At 43.5% G+C, this 23341-nt stretch overlaps 1 protein-coding gene across 1 annotated transcript in view; it reads right to left on the minus strand.

Annotated features, from left to right (window-relative positions):
* XRN2 (5'-3' exoribonuclease 2) overlaps positions 1-23341 on the minus strand; it is an 89108-nt gene that overhangs the window by 24912 nt on the left and 40855 nt on the right. The window contains exons 18-26 of the mRNA XM_034764028.1: positions 13664-13771; positions 13493-13582; positions 12927-12999; positions 9331-9414; positions 7032-7129; positions 6865-6944; positions 4790-4846; positions 283-351; positions 63-197 (exon numbers count right to left, since the gene is read on the minus strand). Coding sequence (XP_034619919.1) covers positions 63-197; positions 283-351; positions 4790-4846; positions 6865-6944; positions 7032-7129; positions 9331-9414; positions 12927-12999; positions 13493-13582; positions 13664-13771 — 794 coding nt within the window. The remainder of the gene's footprint in view (positions 1-62; positions 198-282; positions 352-4789; positions 4847-6864; positions 6945-7031; positions 7130-9330; positions 9415-12926; positions 13000-13492; positions 13583-13663; positions 13772-23341) is intronic.

Below are 23341 nucleotides of genomic sequence, written 5' to 3' on the forward strand. Positions count from 1 at the left end.
AGGCATCTCAGCAAAGCAGTTAAGGACTGCTACTTTCACTAAGTGTTTTCACTGCTACTCACCCTAAAGTTCTGAATGCCGACTGGTCCAAATGAACTGGCCTTCTGTCTCGATTAAAACCAAGCTGGGGCCTCCAAGGCCTGCCATTATTGTTGGTTTTTTCCCAGTCACCTGGCTTCAGAACTGGTGCAGGTTTTCTGAATATTAAAAATAAGACAGAACAATAGTTTGTTTCTCTATGCATCATTATAAAAATGAAGGAAAAAGATGACAATTACTTACTTTGCTCCGGGTAACACTACAGCCTTGAAAACAAAGTCTTCTTGAAATTGTGGATCTTTGAAATTGATACTAAGAGAAAAACAACATTTGAGATAGTTATGCCGGATATACATTTGGCCTGATAAGTAAGATCAAACTATCCTAATGAAATAGCAGTTTGCTGCATTATTTACAGAAGTGATGCAGCGTACTAATCTGAATTATTTTTTCTAATAGCCAAGTTATTGGTGTGCTGTTTATCCATCATCCCCAAACTTCCAGCAAAAAGTGCAGGCAAGGGCATATGGGATATACTGGCTCAAACAGGTCCCAATATACTTCAGGGATGCCTCTATCCCTGCACTAGATGTCAGCCCAGAAATGAATGTGGAGTTGTTAAGTCCCACATGCAATAGGGAAAGGGCACCTTGCAAGCCCTTAAACATGGGAGACCCAAACCAAAGCTCTAGCTAAGAAGATCATTCGTTTTAGAGCTCATCTTCGGGGATCCTATGTACCAAAAGAGTGAAAACAATCCTATGGTGCAGCAGCACGTCCACAGGCACCTGAGGAAAAGAAGGGGATTGAAGTTCCCACACACAGTATTTCACATTCTAGCAGAAGTTAGCAGTGCACAGTCAACCTGTGGAACTCCTTGCCAGAGGATGCTGTGAAGGCTAAGACCATAACAAGGTTCAAAAAAGAACTAGATAAATTCATGGAGGATAGGTCTAACAATGGCTATTAGCCAGGATGGGCAGGAATGGTGTCCCTAGTCTCTGTTTGCCAGAAGCTGGGATTGGGTGACAGGGATGGATCACTTGATGATTATCTGCTCTGTTCATTCCCTCTGGGGCACCTGGCATTGGCCACTGTCGGCAAACAGGATACTGGGCTGGATGGACCTTTGATCTGACCCAGTAGGGACATTCTTATGTAATGCTTGCTTGGTGGGCAGACTGAGAGGTAAAGAGACTTAGACTGTAAGCTCCTTGGGTCAGGGACAGTCTGTTCTGTGCTAGTACAGCACCTAACATAATGGGGTGTTAGTCACTGACTAGGGCTCCTAGGTGCTATGTGAATACAAAGAACAAACAAGGAAAGGAAGCAAGAAAAAAATAGAGTAAATAAAGGAAAGTCTTTTTATTAATCAGTATTTAATATTCTTGTATCTGCATATTTTCCCTCTGGAAAGGGAGGGGGAGGGAGCACTGAAAGAAAGGGCCAACAGTGCACTCAAGGAAGAATCTTCTGGCCAGCTAGCGAAAGGGTTGGTGGGACACTCTTCCATGGAATAGTACCGTTTCCCCTTGCATTTGATGAAGGAAGCCCCAATTCCCAACTGAACTGCCTGACGTTCCAATACATGGATATGTAAGTTGGCTTCAGTGGCATTCTGTAGACTCAGTACTGTAAGCTGTTCAAGGTGACGGGAGCACACTGTTCTGGCTACCCTGGGCCAGTGGAACAGCCCCTGGAATTGGGGAGGGTGGGGTGGAAAGGTGTACCCCTTCCCCCCCAAGTGTGCTGGGCACAGCTCTGGCACACCTGAGGATACAGCACTCTGGCGTGGCCTTAACCAAGAAAGGTCTGGTGCCAACTGAATCCCTCTGTAGAGCTGTTGCATGAGAAGTGACCAGAGCCTAGATTCCCATCTCTTCTGGCCCTTGGTGACATACAGAGTACCTGCTGAGAAGCTTAGCCTCACCCAGGCATCAGAGGCAATGTATGTGTGGGTCCAGCATAGACATTGTTGAATCACATGGAGAGCATCATTTGAAACCTGTTATCTCACTGGCTACCCTATGACAATGCAGAGGACCCACTGCACTGAGAGGAATAATGAAAAAGAAGAACTAAGAGGGAAACCTTGCAACAGCAATAAATCTATTCTAACGATAATAAATGTTTGTTTTCAACAAGGAAAACATGTCAGAAGGAAATACAGCTGGAGGCTAGAAGGATTCTGACTACATGCTCTGGTGGCTGGAAAGAACTGCAGGGTGGTGCCATGGGTCTTGATACAAACCAGGGTCAAAGCCTTTGGTATCTCATAGGAGCACCGCAACAAGGAAGGAAAGGCTTTACAGCAGAAAAAATGTGATTATTACAATCGGGTGGGGGGGGGGGGAAAGGGGGACTCGGAGGCAGGTGTAGTACCTGAAACTACTTGTTACTAGAAAGTAACCAAAATCCCATTTGAGCATGTTGTCCTTTTAATAATTTCGTGAACAGGCGCATCCTGGATATTTCAGTCTTGAACTGCCTGCAAGCAGATAGTCCTATCTAACTGAGCCATGCTATACCCCATTTGAGACTAGGGAGTATACAGACCATGACTGATTTTCACTATCTCAAATATTTTATATATCTCCAGAAGTGAAAGGTTACAGGTGCAGCATTAGACACCCACTATTGTAATGCACCAACTTAAAGTAAATCAGAATGACCTACAGCATTCTGGTTCTAAATCAATTTACTGTCAAGTGCATGAGTAATTCAATCTTTTGTGACTGAAGATTTACCCTTGGAAGATTTGTATGGTTCTGGGAGGACAATAGTATACTTCATGATGAATAAAGTTCATCATGGTTAAGGCAAAGTCAACATTTATTCCTACATATGCTGCAAAAAAAGTAGGCAAATCAAAAGAAATGTGGCTACAGGTGAAGATTTCACGAGTGGGATACTTGTTTTTTTCTGTCACTTGGTCTTCTCAGAGAAGACATCTGTCAATCTGTGCCAATATCACTGGTCGGGCCCTGCACACATAGATGCAGCCCTATGCATTCAAAGTAGGCCCATAAACACTACCAGGTGCCACCAGCCTCAAAGAGAAAGCTGGAATGACAGAATACAGGAGGACTGCCATGCATTAGCCGATGGATTCTCTGTGAGGACTCTAATTTACAGATGAAAAGTGGTCCCATTCTCCTAGGAGAATCCATCTGTCAGTCTATGGCTCTACTACAGGGACAGAGAAAGCCATAGCACAAAAGGCATAGAAGACTAAGAAGAGGAGACAGACTCCCTTTAATCATCAAATGAAGGCGCTAAGTCAGAACAGCAGAAAAGATACAGGAAAGAGAATGAGCTTCCAGCAATGATGTATTTATTATTTTTATTTTTAATAAAATATGGAAAATGGCCTTCAGGATCCAGTGACCAAAGGAGTTTTCAGAAGATGCCTGTACTGTGGTATAACAGCCCTTTAAAGGCCTGTCAGGGGAGCATGTGGGTCTGGCAGTGCCTTATTCCAGCATTTTCTGCCAAGAATACTGTTATAGGACTGGGAATTTGAGTGTTCAGAGAGGAAGTGCTCTAGGGAGGGCAGTAATTCAAGACTGCTGCCTCTATTTAGGACCTGAGACCAGTGTACCCAGTGTAGGGTGGGTGGTAAATCCACATAGCACTTTGGAACTGCTAGGATATGATTGCTGGGAAGGGTGCAGAATATCATGTAGTCAAGGGGCCGGGATGGCTGGGGGCCTTTCCCCAAGACAGGGAAATTAATTTTGTCTTCTGGGCTTTGGTCTCTTGGAGGGTCTTCTTATAAAAAAAGCAATAAAACTTTGCCACCAGACCCCCTGGGGAGAGTAAAGACGTGGACAAAGAAACCCCAGTGGAGAAAGTCTGTTATACCATAACTCCATAGGTGTAAGCCCTTTGGTTTGCTTAAGCCCTCAACAATGTCTAAAGTGAATGAGTGGAAGGAAATGAATCCCAGACAGAGGAAAAACATTTTAGACCACTTCAGACTGACACTGGGTTTGACTCACTGAGAAATGTTAACTTCAGATGACCTTGCATAGCGCATGGTGCTACAAAAAGTGTCAAGCAGTAGGTGGCTTTCTAAAAAGCTACCCTATTAAGGTAAAACTTAAGAGCCCTAGAGTCACAGAGGAAGGAAAATTCCCTGGTTAAGGTAAAAGGAGAACAAATCCTTAGAACTACTCTTCAGTTTAACCCTAAGGACAACCTTATTGGGAAAAGCTGTAGGAAGGGTTTCTTACAGATCAGGGACAGACCGAAGAACCGAGACACCAACCTATTACACTGCAGTTTAACTTTAAAAAGGGATACTGTCAATTTGACTTTATTGATCTATACCCTCACAAAAATCAATTCAGTTTGATAGAGCACCATATAAGCAGTATGTCATGAGTATTTCCTGCAACATTTTTAAAATGCAAATGAAGATTTTAACATGACACGTTGGATGTATTTTTACTTGTTTATACTGTCTGAAGGACAACTCAGGTTCAGCAACCTACCATGACAAAGTTCATGCTTCATGTCAGAACACAAGGTAAAGTTAACAACATTTTGTATCTTTGGTTAACTTTAATGTTTTCTTCACATACATAAGAGATTAGATTCTGAAGCAATCTATGACAAGGGGCTGATTCTGTAGCAAGTTCAACAGCTACAGAACCCCAGATTACACTGGGCCTGGATTGATACATTTCAGGAAGCAGAAAACAAAACACCCCACAACCACCAGTACATTCACACAACATTAACTCACCTGATGGCAGAATTCTGTGTCAGATCACGCAACAATGGCACAGGAGACTCTACTGTCCTAATGAAAGGAAAAAAATTACCAACTTCACTTTCCCTAATTTGAGACTGTTGTTATAATTCACACGTTCCTGTCTGAACAAAGCAGTCTATAACCCACACAAACTGAAGTTTTGAAGAATTGTATCGCTTTACAATGTAAACAATGGCTAGTTGTTCTTACGTATTTTTAACAGCAACAGAGGGTCCTGTGGCACCTTTAAGACTAACAGAAGTATAGGGAGCATAAGCTTTCATGGGTGAATGCCCACTTCATCAGATGCATTCACCCACAAAAGCTTATGCTCCAATACTACTGTTAGTCTTAAAGGTGCCACAGGACCCTTTGTTGCTTTTTAGAGATTCAGACTAACATGGCTACCCCTCCGATGCATCTTTTGGAAACTGCTGTTAAAAAGTAAGTTTCCTTTCTAATTAAAGTAGACTACATTGGATGCACAGTTCTATCATACCTCTCCCCGATAAGCTAGCTAAACTGTGCCCCTTTAATCCAAGCAGTCAACAACTTGACACGCAGAAGGAAACTGCCTTTGTTATTAATCAGAAGTACGCTCCTTCTCTGAAGATGACAGCAATAAAAGCCCCACTCCCTGCTTCATACTCCTGCCTGTGATCAATTTCAGAATACTATATAGCTTACTGGATCAACCTTTAGGTCATCAACAAGTGCTAAGCACCCCCTGATTGGGCACGGTGATCACCATCTACTTGTTAGTTCCTTTTGACCAAAAACTGCAGCTTCAGTAAACCAACGCATAGGCAAGTGTGTATTACCACCCTCAGAAAATAATGAATTCCAGGAGAATACTTCTAAGTATAATATGGCAATAGAGCCCTTCTCCTGGGCTGCATCTATGCTAGGAAATTTTAGCAAAAACTTGCCACTGATTTACAGCTGCACCAATGATAGACTTATGAGAGGACTCGTGTAGCCAGTGCTTCCATAACTCGGTGCCTTGAGTGCACTACAGGTCCCACAACTGCTTAGCATTCAATCTTCCAGAGCCTCACCTGCACTACCACTCCCTCCAGTGCAGCTTTAAATTTGCAGGAAATGTTGATAAAATTCCTCAATGTTTACATGACCCGGGAGTGGGAATCTATATTAGCCACTCTTGCCTAAGTTACATTAGTTGATCAACACAAATCAGGGTGATTGGGAAGAAGTTATTCTTAGAGGAGCTTCCCTCTTGTGTTTAATCAAAGTTTATCAGAGCTTTCAGTACCTTATTTACATGGGTTTCACAAACTAACTTAATACATCATTTAAAAAGCTAAGTGTTAATGAATGTTTTAAAAATTACACATCAAAAGGGTATGCTCCTAATTTACTGCTAGGCCCTAGACAGAAAACTAAGCATGCTTTTCTCTGGGTTATTCTCTAGTGAATTCAACAATAGTCTGAAGGCAAATGATATAAAATTTCGATGGGCATAATCCAATAAAGCACACAGGGCTGCAACCTCAACATCAGACTAGAACAAGATTCCCCTAATCTACTGAAAGATGATCAGAGACCCAAACCCCACAAGATTATTGAAGATAGTAGGCCCACTTATGATCTCCCCCCCCCCGCCCCAGCTCTTCACCTGTTAAAGTTTATCATATAGTACGTGGTGCACAGTATTCTCTTCATATCAAATACATAAGACCAGTCTCTCACAGAAGGCAAATAATGAAATTAGGATGACCTCTGTTGATTTCATAAGTAATGAAGACACTTTCTCGAGCATGTTAAAGCCCACTACCTTCCAGAGCTCTTAAACCAAACCCTTCCAAAGCAAAGCAATGCAATGGGACTGGAAAACCATAAACACCAGTTGAAGTTTTATATGGATAATAGCAAGCAACCTGCTTTGAACGCTAATGGAAACAGTACTTAATTCCAAAGACAAGTATTTAGAGACGTCAGACTTTTCTGGGTTTTTGTTGAGGAGTGGGGAGTTTTGTTTTAGTTTAGACACAGCTAAAGGACGTATCCTTCAGCAGCAAACAACTCAGACTGAAAGCTATACTCACTGATCTGGAAGAACTGCATTTTCATTCAGAGTAAGTTTTCCCTGGATTCCATGGCACAGTTCAGCGGGTATATCAATTTGCTATAGAAAAAATAATTTTCAGCTGAAGCAGACAACCACACCACTCCCTCCCACAAATGCAATAATCTTAGAACAAATGTAATATACCTCTGTGCTACTGGATTTGTACAGTTCTAAAACAAAGTCACAAAGCAAGTGATGTTTCCCAACAAACATAACATCGCCACCAAGACTATTTCTTCTGTCTAGAATAGGAGAAAGGGAAAATAGCATGATAATTCAGCATGAAGGAGATTTAAAGCAGCAATATATGCCAAGACAGCACCATTTTGTTGACAGGTGTCTGCAGTAGCTCACTAATTCTCTACTGAAAGTTTCATTTCTGTTAAGGAGAGACTATAATGCACACTCCATTGATATAAGTCCAAATTCTTCTCTATGGCTTGCACTTTTCAGGGGGATATGGGTCTCAATCAAGGAAATATTTCTTATCTGCTAATTATTTGCAATGGTGTGACCACACTTGTACAAACAAATCAATGTGGCCCTATCCTCTGTCCATCAGGAAGGAGATATCCAATCAGAATTAGGAGCTCATGCTTAGCTCTGACGATCTGCTTTGTGGAGGCAGTCTCCTTGGTTAATGACTTGCAAAGCTGCAAAATATAAATTAGTCTGCGCTTAACCTGCGTGTTAGTATGCCCTAACTTTCCACCCAATAGGCCGAAATGCAGAGCAATATGAAAGCAGGGAGAGGTCCTAGGGAGGCAATCTTTTCCCCGACTAGCCCATAAAAGTAATTTCTTCACCATGACTAGGATCTGAACGCAGGCTTCTAGATTCTTCTCCCCTGGCATCCAGAAGCAGAGGATTTGCTGAAAGGTCTGAGAATGGACTTGTGTCTCTGTAGGCTCAAACACGTGTTAGGCTTCCCTGGGCCTCTGATGACTGACCCAAATTTCAGGATTTTTTTCCAAGGATGGCAACACTTTTCCCCTCTGTGGTATTGTTTGCACCCAAGTGCTTTTACCTCTGTTCAAGAAGAGTGCCAGAGGGAAGAGGCTTGGAGTGAGATGTGCTACCAAATCCACCTTCAGTGGCAGCTGCTGGGTTCAGGACAGAGCAGTCTTTCACTACTATCTGGATGATAGTGAGATGCATGGAAAGGACTCTGAATTAGTTTTCTTTGTGGATCCTTTGCTTAATAGGAGAGATTTGAGTCAATGTCATGAGACACTGGATAGTCCATGCGTCTAGTGAGACCACCTGTAAATTCTAAAAGGGGGATAAGACTGGGAAAGGGAAGAGATAGAGCCTTCCCATTCTTTGGCCGATTCATCCCCTGGAGGGGAAGGGGGAGATAAACACAGGTTACAACAGCCACCTATGGTACAGGAGTTCCAGCACAGGATGGAAGAGGGACAGAAGAGAAAGCAAGCTAAGAGGAGGCTGTATGGAGGAGATTTTTAGACTGGGGAAGATAAAGTTCCCACCTACCCTCTTTGGAGCATCGGGAGGGAAACTGCATAAGCTTGGCTGAGTCAGAATAAGGCTCTTGGATTTAGTCTCTCCAGGAGGTTATGGAGGGAAAAAGGTAATCTTGACATACTCCTCCAAACTACTGTCCTCCTCCTCCTCCTGTACTTGGGCATGGTGGCCAACTGAGAGATGTCCCGCCCTATGGAGGTATGCTTCCTGAACTGCTGTGAGAGCACCTGCACCAGCCCCATTCCCAGTCATATTGAAGCCACCAGGGAAGCTTGTAGCAATGTGGACCTGATGAACTCTGTTCATAAATGGGTCCACAACAGGAAGCTGAAGGGTGGCACTGACACCAGGGCAGAGTCTATAGTTCCTGGCTGGCTTTTTTCCTCCTCCCAGCTTCTTATCCTGGCTTTCCACCCTGAAAACAGAAACAGGCTGAAAAAGCCACCTTGCGCTGGCACCTCACCTGGAAGAATCCACCTATATGGAGCTTAGAAGCTGGTCATGAAAATTCCTGTATCCTGATTGGACACAAACTGGACAGAGGACAGGTGTATCCCCATTTGGTTTTACCAGTCTCACCACAGAAAATAATTGAGTGCATTCTTTTGATTAAAATGTGTTCCTCTAGCAATGACTCATTCAGGTAGGGCGTACCAGCTGAATCATTTCATACAATAACCTGAAAATTAGATTTCCTGTTAAAATTCTGCTAGGAATCTGCTTAATTTTAATAAGTGCAAGTGAAGGCTGATAATTCTGTTTTTACAACAAAGATCACTCCATTAACAGCCCCTGAATTATTTGTGGAGCAAAGGTTGCAGTTTGACATAAGGAAATCAATAGCAGCCATCTATTATACCCTGTTCATTTGAGTTTTAATACTGCATGATAGATAAGTACACTAATAATGAAAGCCTTAACGATCACAGTCATCATAATGAAATATCATAATTCTTACTTTCATCGGGAGTGAGGTCAGGGTAAACCTCTTCCAGAGCAGCTCTCAGACGGCGCTCATCAACGAACGGCAACAGAGCAACACCTAATTAAAACAAGCTCTTAGTATTGATGCCCAACTTTCACAGTCATTGAGCTTAGCCACCAAGTTACCCTGTTTATCTAACAACGAAAGATTAAATTGAATTTTTCCACTGAAAGGGAGAAAAAAACCCCAAGCAATAGTCAAAAGGATTCAGTCAACACTGAAATTTTTTTTAATTCCTGTTTGTTCCAGAATTTTCCAAACACTTTAGGAAAAGCGTTAAAAACAAAAATCCACCACCACACAAGGAGCTTTGACAAATACTGCAATTTTCTACAGTATCTTACTACATTAAGTTTGTATCATTGTGGGCCAAGGACTGCATATAATTCCATGGGGGAGCCCGTCCAGGAATTAAGAACAGTAGGGAGTTTGGGGTGATTAGGCAAATTCACTCAGGTTGTAACACCTCCAGACAGGTACCACCCTCCCAGGGAGACTTGCCGATACAAGTTTAAAATGGATTCTCCAAAGGACAAAGACAACAAAGATAAATAGCTTGAGTTTAAAATGACTCCGGGATGTCCTTCCGATCCAGCAAATGGACAGGAGCTTCTATCCAAAGGGAAGGCCCCAAGCCTCAGGGAAGGGTTGGAAGGACTGACACTGCTCAGAGCACTTGTGAAAACGGGGGTGGGAGGAGTGATCTCTGATAAGCTTATTAACATGCGTGCAGGTTCTTTTATTGTTTTAATGTTTTCTCTGTAATGCTGTCACCTTCAGAGTAAGTGTGCTTGCTTAGGAAAAGCTGTGTGGTAACTTAAAACCATGGCTAATCACACTGTTGAAAGCCTCTGAGGAGAAGGCAAAACAGGACTGCTCTGGCAGTCTGACTTTCTATAGAAATCCCTGTAGGAAGAGGACTGGCAGCCTGGAAAAACCCCAGTGAGAAGGCAGAGATACAGGTCTCTGCCCGAGAGAGGTGATGGCTCAGGACCCTAAAAGCGGTGCCCTTGGTGGGAGGGGGAATACAGGTGCAGCATCCCTGGATTGTGAGAGCAGCAATCCTAGGGACAATTTTTATATTGCACCTATTTTTACATGTTAACATTGTATGTTATATACAAGAATAGCTTGATTTTCAGATTTCATGCTGTGTTTGCAATGCTGACATTTAATTTTATTTTAATAAAGTAGTATACAGAAGTCAGAAAATATATATGGAATCCTAATTTTAGTCACTTTTGATTATAACCATACTCCACGAAAGACAGAAATGAAATGCTATATACTTAATACAGGAATCTTAACTTTTTAAAGTAATTATTTCATTTAAAAACTTTAATCTTTAGTATTTACTTTGCTAAACTGAATTAATTTTTTTAAAACTGGACAATTTCAGAAATAAGACTTAAAAAATGATTTATAGTAACACATGGCATTGCACTGTTCCAGGTACCTATTACCACATAAGCATCCTTTACATAGTTCTGCTCAAGGTTAACACATCATGCCCCTCCAAAACAAGCAAGTCCACTTCCCTGAATGGATCAGAACCAGGGGGAGGGTGCATGTGTGCAAAGAGTAACAACTAGGAGGACAAACTGCAAGAGACTAATTGTTAAGGGGATTTCTTCACCTATAGTTAGTAGAATGGCTGAACAAAGATCCACTGTTTTGCACTCCACTGTGAAAAGCGGCTAGAATGAGCCAAGCAGGGCCAGACAGACTAGCAGAATTATAGGGTCTCAATGCATGGATGAGACGATGATGTAGGGAGGAGGGGTTTAGATTTAGTAGGAACTGGGGAAACTTTTGGGAAAGGGGAAGCCTATACAGGAAGGATGGGCTCCACCTAAACCAAAATGGAACCAGATTGCTGGTGCTTAAAATTAAAAAAGTTATAGAGCAGTTTTTAAACTAAGGGCTGTAGGAAAGCCGACAGCTGCAGAGGAGCACGTGGTTTGGACATCCCTTAGGGAATCTCCATTTATAGATCCTCCCCTATGTCCTAATAAAGAGGAGAGGATGGATGATGATAAAATACACCTCTCTAATAACACTTTCAGAGTTTCGTTTGGAAGGTTCTTTTTATCTCCTGTCAATTTTTGGTAACTATCCCACAGGCTATCTTCCATTTCTCTCAGTGCTCCCTCAGTGGCAATCTTATTCACTTGCATGACTTTGACTATCAACTTTGTGCAAATAACTCTCAAACCTACCTCTTCACTCTCCATTCAAACCCACGTCCCTGCCTATCTTTTTGACATCTTCTCATGGTTTTCCAAGTCTTTACCCAAAACTGTGCTCCTTGCGTCCTGCCCCATCCTTGGATGATCTGTCACCATGGACAACATGATCATCTTCCCAGTCTCTCAGACCTGTAATCTGGGCATCATCTTTGAATAAGTTCAGTCTAGCTCTAGATCCACCATATTCAAGCAGCATCTAGAACATTGCTACTACCTGACCGAGACACCCTGAATTTCCATCACAAACACCATTCCAATCTCTGTTGCAAACCTGAGCAGCTCCCTCCATTACACAGCAACCAGGTCTCACCTCCTCCAGGCCCTACCATGCCCACATAAACTTGGAGGGGGCTACAGATGGGAAGGTGGTGAGTCAGAAAAAGTGCATGAACCCACTGGAGGAGAAAAGGGAGAGGTCAGCTGTGATCTAGTGTCAGATCTGGAGGGTAACACACTCCAGAGCATGGGGAAAGATCTCTGCACAACCGTTTGCACCACGGGGACTTGTATTTTTTCCTCACTATTGTCTAATGTAAGCAATATGCATAGGAATCATTACTAGCCATTTCTTCTAGAGCAAAATCATTAGCAGCATCCAGAATTAGTAGACCAACTAAACCAACCGAGTTTTTCTATACGAATTAGATTAACTAGGGGAAAAAAGGATGTTTTGTTATTTCTATTTTTGGACACTTGGGAGGACACTACAATGACGGAGAGCACGTAATTGCCTAGCGGTATCATGGGAGGGCAACGTTGTATTTAACTGGCAAAACTCCACATTTAAATATTGACAGAATAATACAACTGATACTTTAAAGGCAAAAGAGAGTACATTAAGTACTATACATTATTTCTTCATTCTTAGTTTGTATGTACCTGAAATGTTTCTTTATTGCCTACAGCATTGTTCACAAGGAACTAATGAACTACTGATTGAACAGAATACGGTCCATTAATTAAATGCAAAGGAGACAAAAGACAATTATATAGTAAGGCTGATAAAGAATAGAAAAATGATTAATCTATTTCTGGCCAAAATTAACTGGTCCAGAATGACTGCTAAAATTACTATTAATCATTGCTAATCCTCGATCAGTTACTGAATCATAATTGGCTCTTCACATGAATTTATTTATTTTTTTATATCTGCTGTAAAATGCTCTTTCCTTCCTTAAATAATGCATTCAAATATGACAGTAAACCTCATTAATCATTATCTAATTAAAATCCTTTCCTATTTTGTTCACATTTTTCAGACACCCCCCAATACGAAGATTAAGGTTTCAAGTTCAAATAGAAAAAGATCTTAAATTTCACCTTGCCAAGCAAATTTCTTCCCATTCAAATCAATAGCAAAATCTTCAGGGTAGAAGTCAATTATACTTGATTCCTGCATTTGAGAAAAATCAGAAAACCATTAAAAACAATTAGGAAGTGGATTCACAAGTCTGCATAGAGCTGGATGAACCTTCTCTGTTCTTGGTCCTGCTTAAGACAAAACTGTTTAATATGGCTAATGAAAAAGGAATACACTGTATTATAAAATACCATCCAAGCTAGAAGGCTGCAGGGGAACCCCACAAACCCAACAGAGAGTCAAGGACTGACCAAACAAGACAAGCAGGGTAGGATTTTGTGGGAGTTCAGGAGAATGGAGCTAGGCTTCCACTCCTGAAATAATTTGCAGGGTTCTTGGAAGCAGAGGAGATTTTGGTTTGGCTCTATGGAAATAGGGCCAGGAAAAGTCATTTAATATATTCAAACATTTGAAACAAAAAGATTCACGTTTTACAAAGCTGTATGACCAGACAAGTAAAACTGTTACTTTCCCTGGTCAGTATTATTCCTTTAAGACAAACCAGTAACAGAAAGACTATTCTTACTGGATCAGTCATGAGCTTCCGCCATGTTGGTGGTAGAAAGTTACCACTAGCAGCAGGAAATACTCCCATGAGTTGTTCAAGTGGTCTGAACTGCCAAAACAAAAAAGGGAATGATGTGAGTGACTTCCAATAACCTATTAAAAGGCAGAATAATAAATGAACGTCTCTTACCGGTTTTGTACCCTTCTCAAAGTCTGAGGGCAGGTCTGCTATACCTTCGAAGTCAGAGGCAAATGGCGCATAATGGAAAGGATAGTACCACTTCCAGGAAGCACAACCCTAGTTTTGCAAGACAAGAGACTAATAAATGATACAGCTCAGAAGAGATAAATAGTCACGTATCCTATTAGTGGCTATCTAACGATGACTAAACTTAACCCAGTGTGAGCACCAGTGTTATAGCCATGTGTCATGGATAAGGTTAAGATTCTGTCAAGGGTATTTTTAGTAAAAGTCAGGGACAGGTTGCAGCAATCAACAAAAATTCACGGAAGCCCGTGACCTGTCCCTGACTTTTACTAAAAATGCCGGGGTGGGGAAAACAGACAAAACAGAGCACTGCCCGAGGCCTGTAGCTGCTCCACGTGAGCAGTAAGTGACGTTAATGGGACTCTACGTGCAAGTAAGCTTAAAGCACCAGAGCCCAAGTATGTATTTGTCACATAGGTAAGTAGGATCAAAAGCAGCTCACAGGCCCTCAACGTGCATATTGTTTAATGTCAGAGATTTATGCTTTCTATTAAGCAAGGAGCCATGAAATTGACCAAAAAGACAGCCAGCAGCCAATGTAAGTAATGCAGTGTCTACATTGACCCAGTTGCCTAACTACACTGACATAAGCCACCTCCCTGAGAGGCGTAGGGAGTTTTGTCAGTGTCGTAGGGCACTTACATGGGCGGGAGCAAGGCTATATTGTGTGCATTGACATAATTAGATCGACAAACTGCCTTACATCGACCTAACTGTGCAGTGTAGAGCAAGGCTCTATATCCTGTTTGGTTAAAGTAGTGGAATTTGTAGGAGGACTCTTACCGGTTTAAAACTGGTTAGTTTGGTTTAAACTTGCACCAGTAAGTTGGTAGGCACCAGCCTAACTGATATAAAAAGTGTCCACACCCAGACAAGCTGCAGCAGTCTAAACTGGTGTAAAAATCACACCTTTAGTGTCTGTACAATAGTGTGTAGACCAGGCCAATGCTGGGGCTAGTGGCGCCTAGTGGTGGCCAGCAGTTCTGTAGCACTAAATCTCCAGGGCGAGAAAGAAATGAAAATCTACATTGAGCAGTGGTGCAGAATTCCCCCAGGAGTAGAACATGAAAACTGCTCCAAAAGAACTAACTTACGAGTCCTTACCTCCTTAGATACAGCAAGCTTAGTTTTATAACCCTTAGCTAGGTGTAAATACTTCAGTCACCTCTTAAATCTTCTCTCAAGACTATATAATTTCAGTTTTGTCACTATCTCCTCCTATAAATCTCTTCATTCCATTTATCATTCACATTGCCCTTTGCCTGGGTTGCACAATCACAGCAATACTGAACGCCACACTGGCAGCCATTCACACCTAATTTACATATTGGTTAAAAAAAAGTAAAGAGGAAAGAAATGGACATTAAGAGTTCTAAGAATCCACACTGCTATACTAAACAGAGAGGCAGTTGGCTTGGAGCAGGGCTTAGCACAGAGACCTGCACAATTAAAGGTTTCAAAGTAGCAGCCGTGTTAGTTTGTATCCTCAAAAAGAACAGGAGTACTTGTGGCACCTTAGAGACTAACAAATTTGTTAGTCTCTAAGGTGCCACAAGTACTCCTGTTCTTTTTGCACAATTAAAGACAGTCCTGAGAGAAGTGTATTGGACTCAGGTGAAAGAATCCCCCTCTTCAAGAAGGGCCCCACAAGCGAGGGTGAAGCTCTACTCCCCACTCAGTTCTCCAGCAAACCAGCCACACAGCTTCACACAAAAAATAGGCAGCTGCAACTCAGGCCTGGACTACACTACAGAGGTAGGTCCACATAAGCTGCCTTGTGCAGACCTAGTTGTGCAAGTGTCTACACTTGTGGTCTCCCACTGATGTAAGCTCTCTATTACGCTGACATGCTGACCCCACCTTCCCAAGTGGCACTGAGCCACGATCCATGTGCTGAGGTTGGTGCAGTGTGAAGGCAGACACTACTTTACCTGTGCCAACTCTAATAGTCCTCCAGCAGCTAGCTGTCCCATAGTGCCCAACACTGACCACTCTGGTCACAACTGTGAACTCCTCTATCCAGTGGTCACAGACACCAGCAGCCCCCTGCTCTTCCTTCCTCCCCCTTTAACACCCTAGGAATTTTCCTGATTGTCCAGCTTGGCGAGCACACCTAGCAGCTCTCCACTGTTATGTGCAACTGCCCAACTGATCCTGCCGGCTACATGCTCCAGGTGTGCACTGGCCCAGAGCAGGCCCAGGAGATCTAATATGTCCTGTCTGTGGGGAGAAGAGGCTGTGGAAGCACAGCTACTGGCCAGCCATAGAAACAGTGACTTTACAAGCAGATTGTACAGGGGATCCAGGAGAAGGGGTATGACAAGGATCAGCAGCAGTGCTGCATGGAAGTGAAGGAACTGTGGCAGGCATATCAGAAGGCACCAAATGATCCGATGCCAAGCTGCAGACTGGCTGCTTTTATGCAATACCACCCTGCACACCACTGCCAATAGCTATGAAGAGCCTAACTCAAGGGCCACTGGTGTGAACAGCGAGGAGGAGGATGAGGACAGGACAGAGCTCTTAATTTTTCATTCGATTACTTGTACTAGAAAAGAGAGCAGTACAACAAAGAGGTAGTGTTATCTGCTTTTCATTCCCCTGTAGAGCTAGGAAAGGGGACCATGCGGAGCAGTTTATGTATACATGAATGTCTCCTGAATCCTCCTGAGAGATCGCAATGAAACACTTTCACGGAGGTGCCTGGTAATCCTCTCCCAAAAGATTTCTAGGGATGGCAGCCTTATTTTTTCCTCCACAGTAAGCCACTTTCCCATGCCACTCAGCAATTACTTTGTCAGGCACTACTACAGTACACAGGGTAGCAGCATTTAGGCCATGGCATATAGGATATAAGATACCAGCAGCCACTGTGTTCTCTTTGCCTGTGTTACCCTCAGGAGTCAGATACCACTAAAATTCCCCACTGCCTGTGGAAGGTGATGCTGGCATTCAGTGCCATTGTCGGATACTCAGTTTCATGCTACCTAGCAATTCCCACCTCATTTCCTCTCACCCCGGCAGACCATACTGACTATGGCTGGAGCTGTGAATTACACCGTACACAAGCACTCTAAAGAAGTGGTATCAATAATCATGTCTTGTTATAAGGAGGAGAAAGAAGAGGACTCGGGATGACATGTTCAGCGAGATCCTGCAAGCCAGTGCTGCATTGGAGCATGAACAGAGGGTCAGGAGGACTAAAATGGCAGACCACATGGAGAAGGAAAGAGCAGACAGGAGAAAGGTGCAGGAAAAGACGAGGGAGAAGCACCAGGACATAATGGGGCTTCTTCAGCCGCCAACACAGACGCTGCAGATTCTTATGGACCTACAGCTTCAACAGTCATGGGCTTTCTTCCCTTTGTAGTCCATGGAGCATTCCAATGTAGCACCCCACAAATTTCACACCAGCCCAAACATTCCATGTGGCATCAGGGGGCCACATCACTCCACACCAGAGGACATTAAGGTCAGCCACAGCTTCACATACTGACCTGAGTGTGCCACAGTTGACATGTGTAGCTAAAATGGAAATGAGTGTTCCTTCCCCTTCTTTAAAGTCATAATAAGTTGATGGAACAGAACTTAATGTATTTGTTTTTAACTTGCACAGAATTTTTTAAAAGAGTTTTCATTACTCAATAACACTAGTGTTTGGAAAATAATTCATCTTTATGAGTTCCCAACTGGTGCTGCAGAATGCCTGCCAGCAGTGACAGCACCCACTTGTTATTGTAGACTGTGACAACTCATAGGATCAATGACAAGCAGCATAATCACAGATGTACACCAAGCACCACACAACTAACAGGCCTCCAAACTGCAAGGCCAGGTAGAGCACAGTACACCACAACGCATTACTGTAGCTTGCTCTTTAAAAGTGTTCTTTCAAAGCCTGCCTGAGCCATATAGCTCCTAGTTGAGCTCTTCTGATAGCCTTTGTGTCTCACTGTCCAAACTCAGCACCACCTCTGCTCTCCACCTCAGCGGGAGCTTTTTCCCCTTTGCTTCACAGATATTATATAGGTCACAACTATGCGGTTATAACCACTGGGATACTGTTTCCTCACAAGACTGAATCTCAGTGAGAACAATGCTGGCACCCCTTCAGCTTACCGAAAGCACATTCAAGAGTCATTCTGCACCTGCTGAGCCGGTAGTTGAATCTCTCCTTGGCACTGTCAAGGAGGCCAGTGTACAGCTTCATAAGCCAGGGGAACAAAGGGTAGGATAGTTCCTCCCAGAAACTACTGGCATTCCAACATCGTCAATTGTAATCTGCCAGTCGGGAACAAAAGTCCTTGCTTGTCGCTTTCTGAACAGTCCTGTACTAGGGTTACCATATTTTGAGCCTCCAAAAGGAGGACACTCCACCGGGCCCCGGCCCTGCCCATGCCCCCGCCCCAACTCCGCCCCTTCCCCAAAGTCCCCGCCCCAACTCCGCCCCCTCCCCTGCTTCCCGCGAACATTTGATTCGCGGGAAGCCTGAAGCAGGTAAGGGGGTGTGTGGGGGGAGGAGGCGCGGCCCAGGCTGGGCCCCCCGGCGTTTCCAGCCTGGGTCGGCTCGGGCCCTGGGGTGCCGGCCCGGGGCCCGGCCCCCGGCCGAGCACCCCCGGCCTGCCCAGCACTGCCGGTCCCCGGCCCGGCCCCCGGCCGAGCACCCCCTGGCCCTGCCGGCCCCCCCAGCCGAACACCCCTGGCCCGCTCAGCACCCCCCGGCCCCTGGGCCCCAGCCTGCTCAGCAACCCCCGGCCCGGCCCCCGGACCCCCGGCTGAGCACCCCCCCCGGCTCCGCCAGCGCTTGGCCCCACCGGCGCTCAGCCCCGCCGGCCCCCTGCGCTCGGCGCCCCCGGCCCAGCACCGCCGGCCCCGCATGTCCCGATTTTCCCGGACATGTCTGGCTTTTTGGGATTTCCCCCCGGATGGGGATTTGGAGCCCAAAAAGCCAGACATGTCCGGGAAAATCCGGACGTATGGTAACCCTACCTGTACTCTTAAAGATGTGAGCATCATGCACCTTCCATCATGCACCCTGATGTCTGAAGAATCCCCAGCGATCCACCAACATAGAAAAAATAGCCTGTCAATTGAAGTACTCTGTGACAAGGTGGACTGGTGCCAAAAATAGGGATGTGCGTGCCATCTATCACCCTACTGCAGTTTGGGAACCTCACTGCTGTAAATCCATCCATTATGTTCTGAACATTGCCAAGAGTCACAGTCCTGTGCAGCAGGAGATGATTAATGCCCCTGCACACTTGCATGACCACAGCCTCCAGGGTGGATTTTCCAAATACAAAATGAGTTCCCACTGACCAGCTGCAACCCAGTATCAAGTTTCCACAGTGCAATCGCCACTTGCTTCTCCTCTGTCAGTGCAACTCCCATTTTGGTGTCCTGGCACTGGAGGACTGGGGTAAGCTCAGCGCACTGATCCAGGAATGTGGCCTTGCCCATCCCAAAGTTCTGCAGCCACTGCTCACCATTCCAAGCCTGCATTACAGTGCTATCCCACCAGTCACTGCTAGTTTCTCAGGCCCAGAAGCAGCACTCCATGACCACCACCAACCGCCTTGAATTGGTTCTTGCTACGTCCCACAGCAATCTGCCCACTGTCATCATGTTCCCCATGGCTCTTCTTGAGGATCTGCAAATACTAAGGAATGAGAGTCGTGTGCTTGTAACGCTCATGACAATAATGTAGAGCTGCTCAGGCTCCATGCTTCTGTCAGATGGCAGACAGTGACAAATCCCATGTGGGCTCATGGGATTTTCAAAATAGGAGCTAAAATTATGGGATACTGTGGAGCGGAGAAAGCTGCAAGTTGGGAACTTGACTCCAGAGTCCCCGTCACCCCTGCACAACTTGTTTCTGCCCCACTATACATTGCCAAAACTTCTCAAAAAAGACACTTTGCTGGACGGTTGCCAGTTGCATACTGGGATATGTACCCATGGTGCTCCACACTGTGCACCAAAACAAATACTCCTGGTGAATACGCACAGCTCTGATGCAAGGAGCCACGCATCCATGTGCAGAAGCAATATACTAACTGCATCCAATGAGGGTAATGCCACAGCACGGTGGATTGTGGTCATGCAATAAAGGCAGACCACAAAAAAAAAAAAAGGCCACTCGATTCCTTGCAGAAACTAGGTCCCCTGCTGCAAGTCTACATTTTCTTTGCTGGTGGGTATTAAGCAATGCTAATGAGAGCTCTTATGCATTTAAGGGCATGTCTACATAGGGACACTCAGGAATGTTAAACCAAATAAACTTCAGGTGTGAATCTGAAGTACATTAAACCCCCGGTGCAGATGCTCTCAGATGTTGCAGAGGAAAAAAGAATGCACAGAAAAAGACAGGTACTACTACTGAGCTACATTTCCAATATCCAGTTTTATAGAAGCTGGTCAGACGTTACTGAATCTATTAGGCAAGTGAGGATTTTGATTTCTTCAGAAATAGAAAGCCACTTTTCACAAACAACTATTTCCAAAAAGGACTTGCACACACAGCAGCTGCCTTCTGTAACTATGGATAGCTGTTTCACAACAGGTATTTCTGGAAATCAAGTAAGTTTCCTACTTAAAACTCTGATCAGAGCATTGTATATCATTCTACTTTGCCTGTACATATGCCTTTACTTCTTTAGGTATAAAACTCAAAATGAGATTGCAGTCAACCTGAACAACAGTCACATTGAACAGTTTGGAGCTGTTAAACCTTGACATTTCTTGATCATTTCAGCACACAGAATCTTACTTTGGAACAGGTCTTAACAAGCTGGGTATAGAAGAGATTACTTCAGTGAGGCTGTCCATTAAAAGGCTTGAAGATGCAAGCATAAAAAAAAGTCTGTACTCCCTTTTTAAATCTAATCTTTGTAAGTTTCTGAAAAAGATACTTTGTCAGCTGTTGATAATCAAAGGGAGTGAAATCTGCAGACTGGCAGAGTGAAATCCTATGGAAAGTGATGAAACTTACAGAATGGAAGTGGTCTCAAATCCCTGAAGAAGGTGGGAAGCCTTGCAGAGTTAGTTGCAGAAAAAGTCATTCTGACTGCTTGGCTAGTCGCTGAATCTTAAAACTGTTCAATCCTTCTAGCAAGCACAGGTTCTCTTTCCTACTGATCCATTCACTTGTCAGTATGCTGCTGCTTCAGACACAGGACACATGCTGAGACACTAGGTTGCATGCCACAGTCCTAATCGGTTTAAAAGCAACTAACTTCAGCTTCATGGTCTTCCACAGGTCTAGTGAGACCATCTCTGATTTGATGGGATTTTAACAGGGAAGAAGGACAAGAGCATGTTAAGTGAACGAGACTTGATCGGCTGGGTTGGTTACTCTGTTCACTTTTCAGAACAGCTTTGCCTTCATGAATTTGCAAATTATGTCATGGAAACAGTGGTACGACTTTTGACTTCCTTTACAATTGAGGCAAATGGACACAGGAAGTTTTTGTATTGCTGTCCGTTAGATGGTTTTACACCACCATTTTTTCTAGTCTTTTGCTTTTATTCTTCCTCTGATGCAGTTTATCGGTAAGCCAGTGAATTTCATGACATTTAAACTATTGTCACCCTGAGCATTATTTCTTCTTCAAGTGTAAAGTGATCCTTTTCATATCCTAACGGAGGGCTCTTTGCCTGAGGCTATTCTCATAACACAAGAACCAGGGGTCACCAAATGAAATCAATAGGCAGCAGGTTTAAAACAAACAAAAGGAAGTTTTTTTTCCACACACCACACAGTCAACCTGTGAAACTCCTTGCCAGAGGATGTTGTGAAGGCCAAGACTAACAGAGTTAAAAAACAAAACCAAAAAAACACTAGATAAATTCATGGTGGATAGGTCCATCAATGGCTATTAGCTAGGATGGGCAGGGATGCTGTCCCTAACCTCTGTTTGCTAGAAGCTGGGAATGGGGGACATCACTTGATATTTACCTGTTCTGTTCATTCCCTCATGGGCACTTGGCATTGGCCACTGTCAGAGGACAGGACACTGGGCTAGATGGAACTTTCCTAAGAACGGCCCTACTAGGTCACACCAAAGGCAAATTCATCTACTCAGCTTAAGTTTCTAGAAGCTATGCTTTAAAAATAAACCAGATAGAGTTAGCAATTAGCCTACGCACAAGTCCACTGCAGATAAAAAAAAAGATTGTGGTTATTAAAATGAACAATGTTTGTTTGCACAAGAAATAGCATCTTTATGGGAATAGGAATTTCTGGCCTACAACTCGCAAACATGTTTTCTAACCTTCATACTTAGCTGTCCTGCAATCTCAGAATTTAAAGAATGGCAAGCACCCTGCCTCGTTACCTACATACAAGTGAAAATGCTACACCAGATGCCAGGCCTTTTCAAGATTCCCTGAAACCTAAAACACTGTTCACTCTATCCTCCACCTCTAAATGGAGTATTCCATTTTAAAATACAAATTAAAATCAGTGACCTAGCAGAGTGATCTAATTAGCAAGAAAAACTGGTAATAAATGTTGTATTTAGTTACTATAACCCCACTTAAATATCATGTTTTCATATTGAAATAGCACTAACAAAAATTAAACAAGGAACACACCCTACAAACAAAAAACCACCACTGCATACTATTTTTGCTACTTGATATTATTTAAACTATCTATTCCCAGTTCATACAAACTTCAGCTTGTTTTGTTCTCAGAGCACGAAACTAGTTATTAACCATCATTGCTACAATCCCCAATATGTCTAACTAATCTCTTGCCAATCTGACATCTCAATTATCAAAAGATTTAAATCAGATATAGATTCCTTCAATTATAATGCACTTCATGTAACATCACTACAATCCACAGAGAAGACTGACAATTCTGTACCTTTCAAATTCTTACAAGCATTTTGCATTCTTTCCCCTTTGTTCACTCGTTTGGTCATTTGCAATTAGTTTTGCTAATTGCTATCTTCTTCAATTCAAAGAAAAAGCTTGGTAGCTTCAAATATTTACAGTGCAAGACATTTAAATGAGTATTTACTCAAACAGCTTTTACACCCTTAGAAACAATCCTCTGCTGTTCAACTACCGCTAGTAAAAAAATATTAAAATGACTTATTGATGTTGTGATTAAGCATTAATTTTCTGTAATATTTTATGAATCCTACATGTGCCTCAGTTCCCTATGTATTTTGCATGGCTTGCCAGTGGGGAAAAAGGATTAAGTTTGTCCTTAGTACAGGCTAACTATACATGGGGGGGTTGTTTCCTGGCTGTGAGAGCCTGAATGGGTCATTAAAAAGGACTGGCTGAGGCAAACCCCAGAAAACCCGAGAAGACAGTGGAAAACCCAATCATCAGGACACTGACATACCAAAGGACCCAGGGGAGATGGATTTCCCTGCCTCTCAGCAAGGAAGCTGAGCAAACACCCCAGCTCAAGAATAAAAGGACTGGAAGGTATGATGGACAAGAGTGGGCTTCTGGAGGAAGCTGGGGGGCCCTTGCATCTGGGAACTGACTAAGAACATCCGACAGAGCCTGAAAATGGAGTTTCATTACAGCTTGGCTGGGGCTCTGGGTTAACCAGAATGGACTATGCTTTAGCCATCA

Source organism: Trachemys scripta, chromosome 3 (genome assembly GCF_013100865.1).
Source record: "Trachemys scripta elegans isolate TJP31775 chromosome 3, CAS_Tse_1.0, whole genome shotgun sequence".
Classification (NCBI taxonomy): Eukaryota; Metazoa; Chordata; order Testudines; family Emydidae; genus Trachemys; species Trachemys scripta.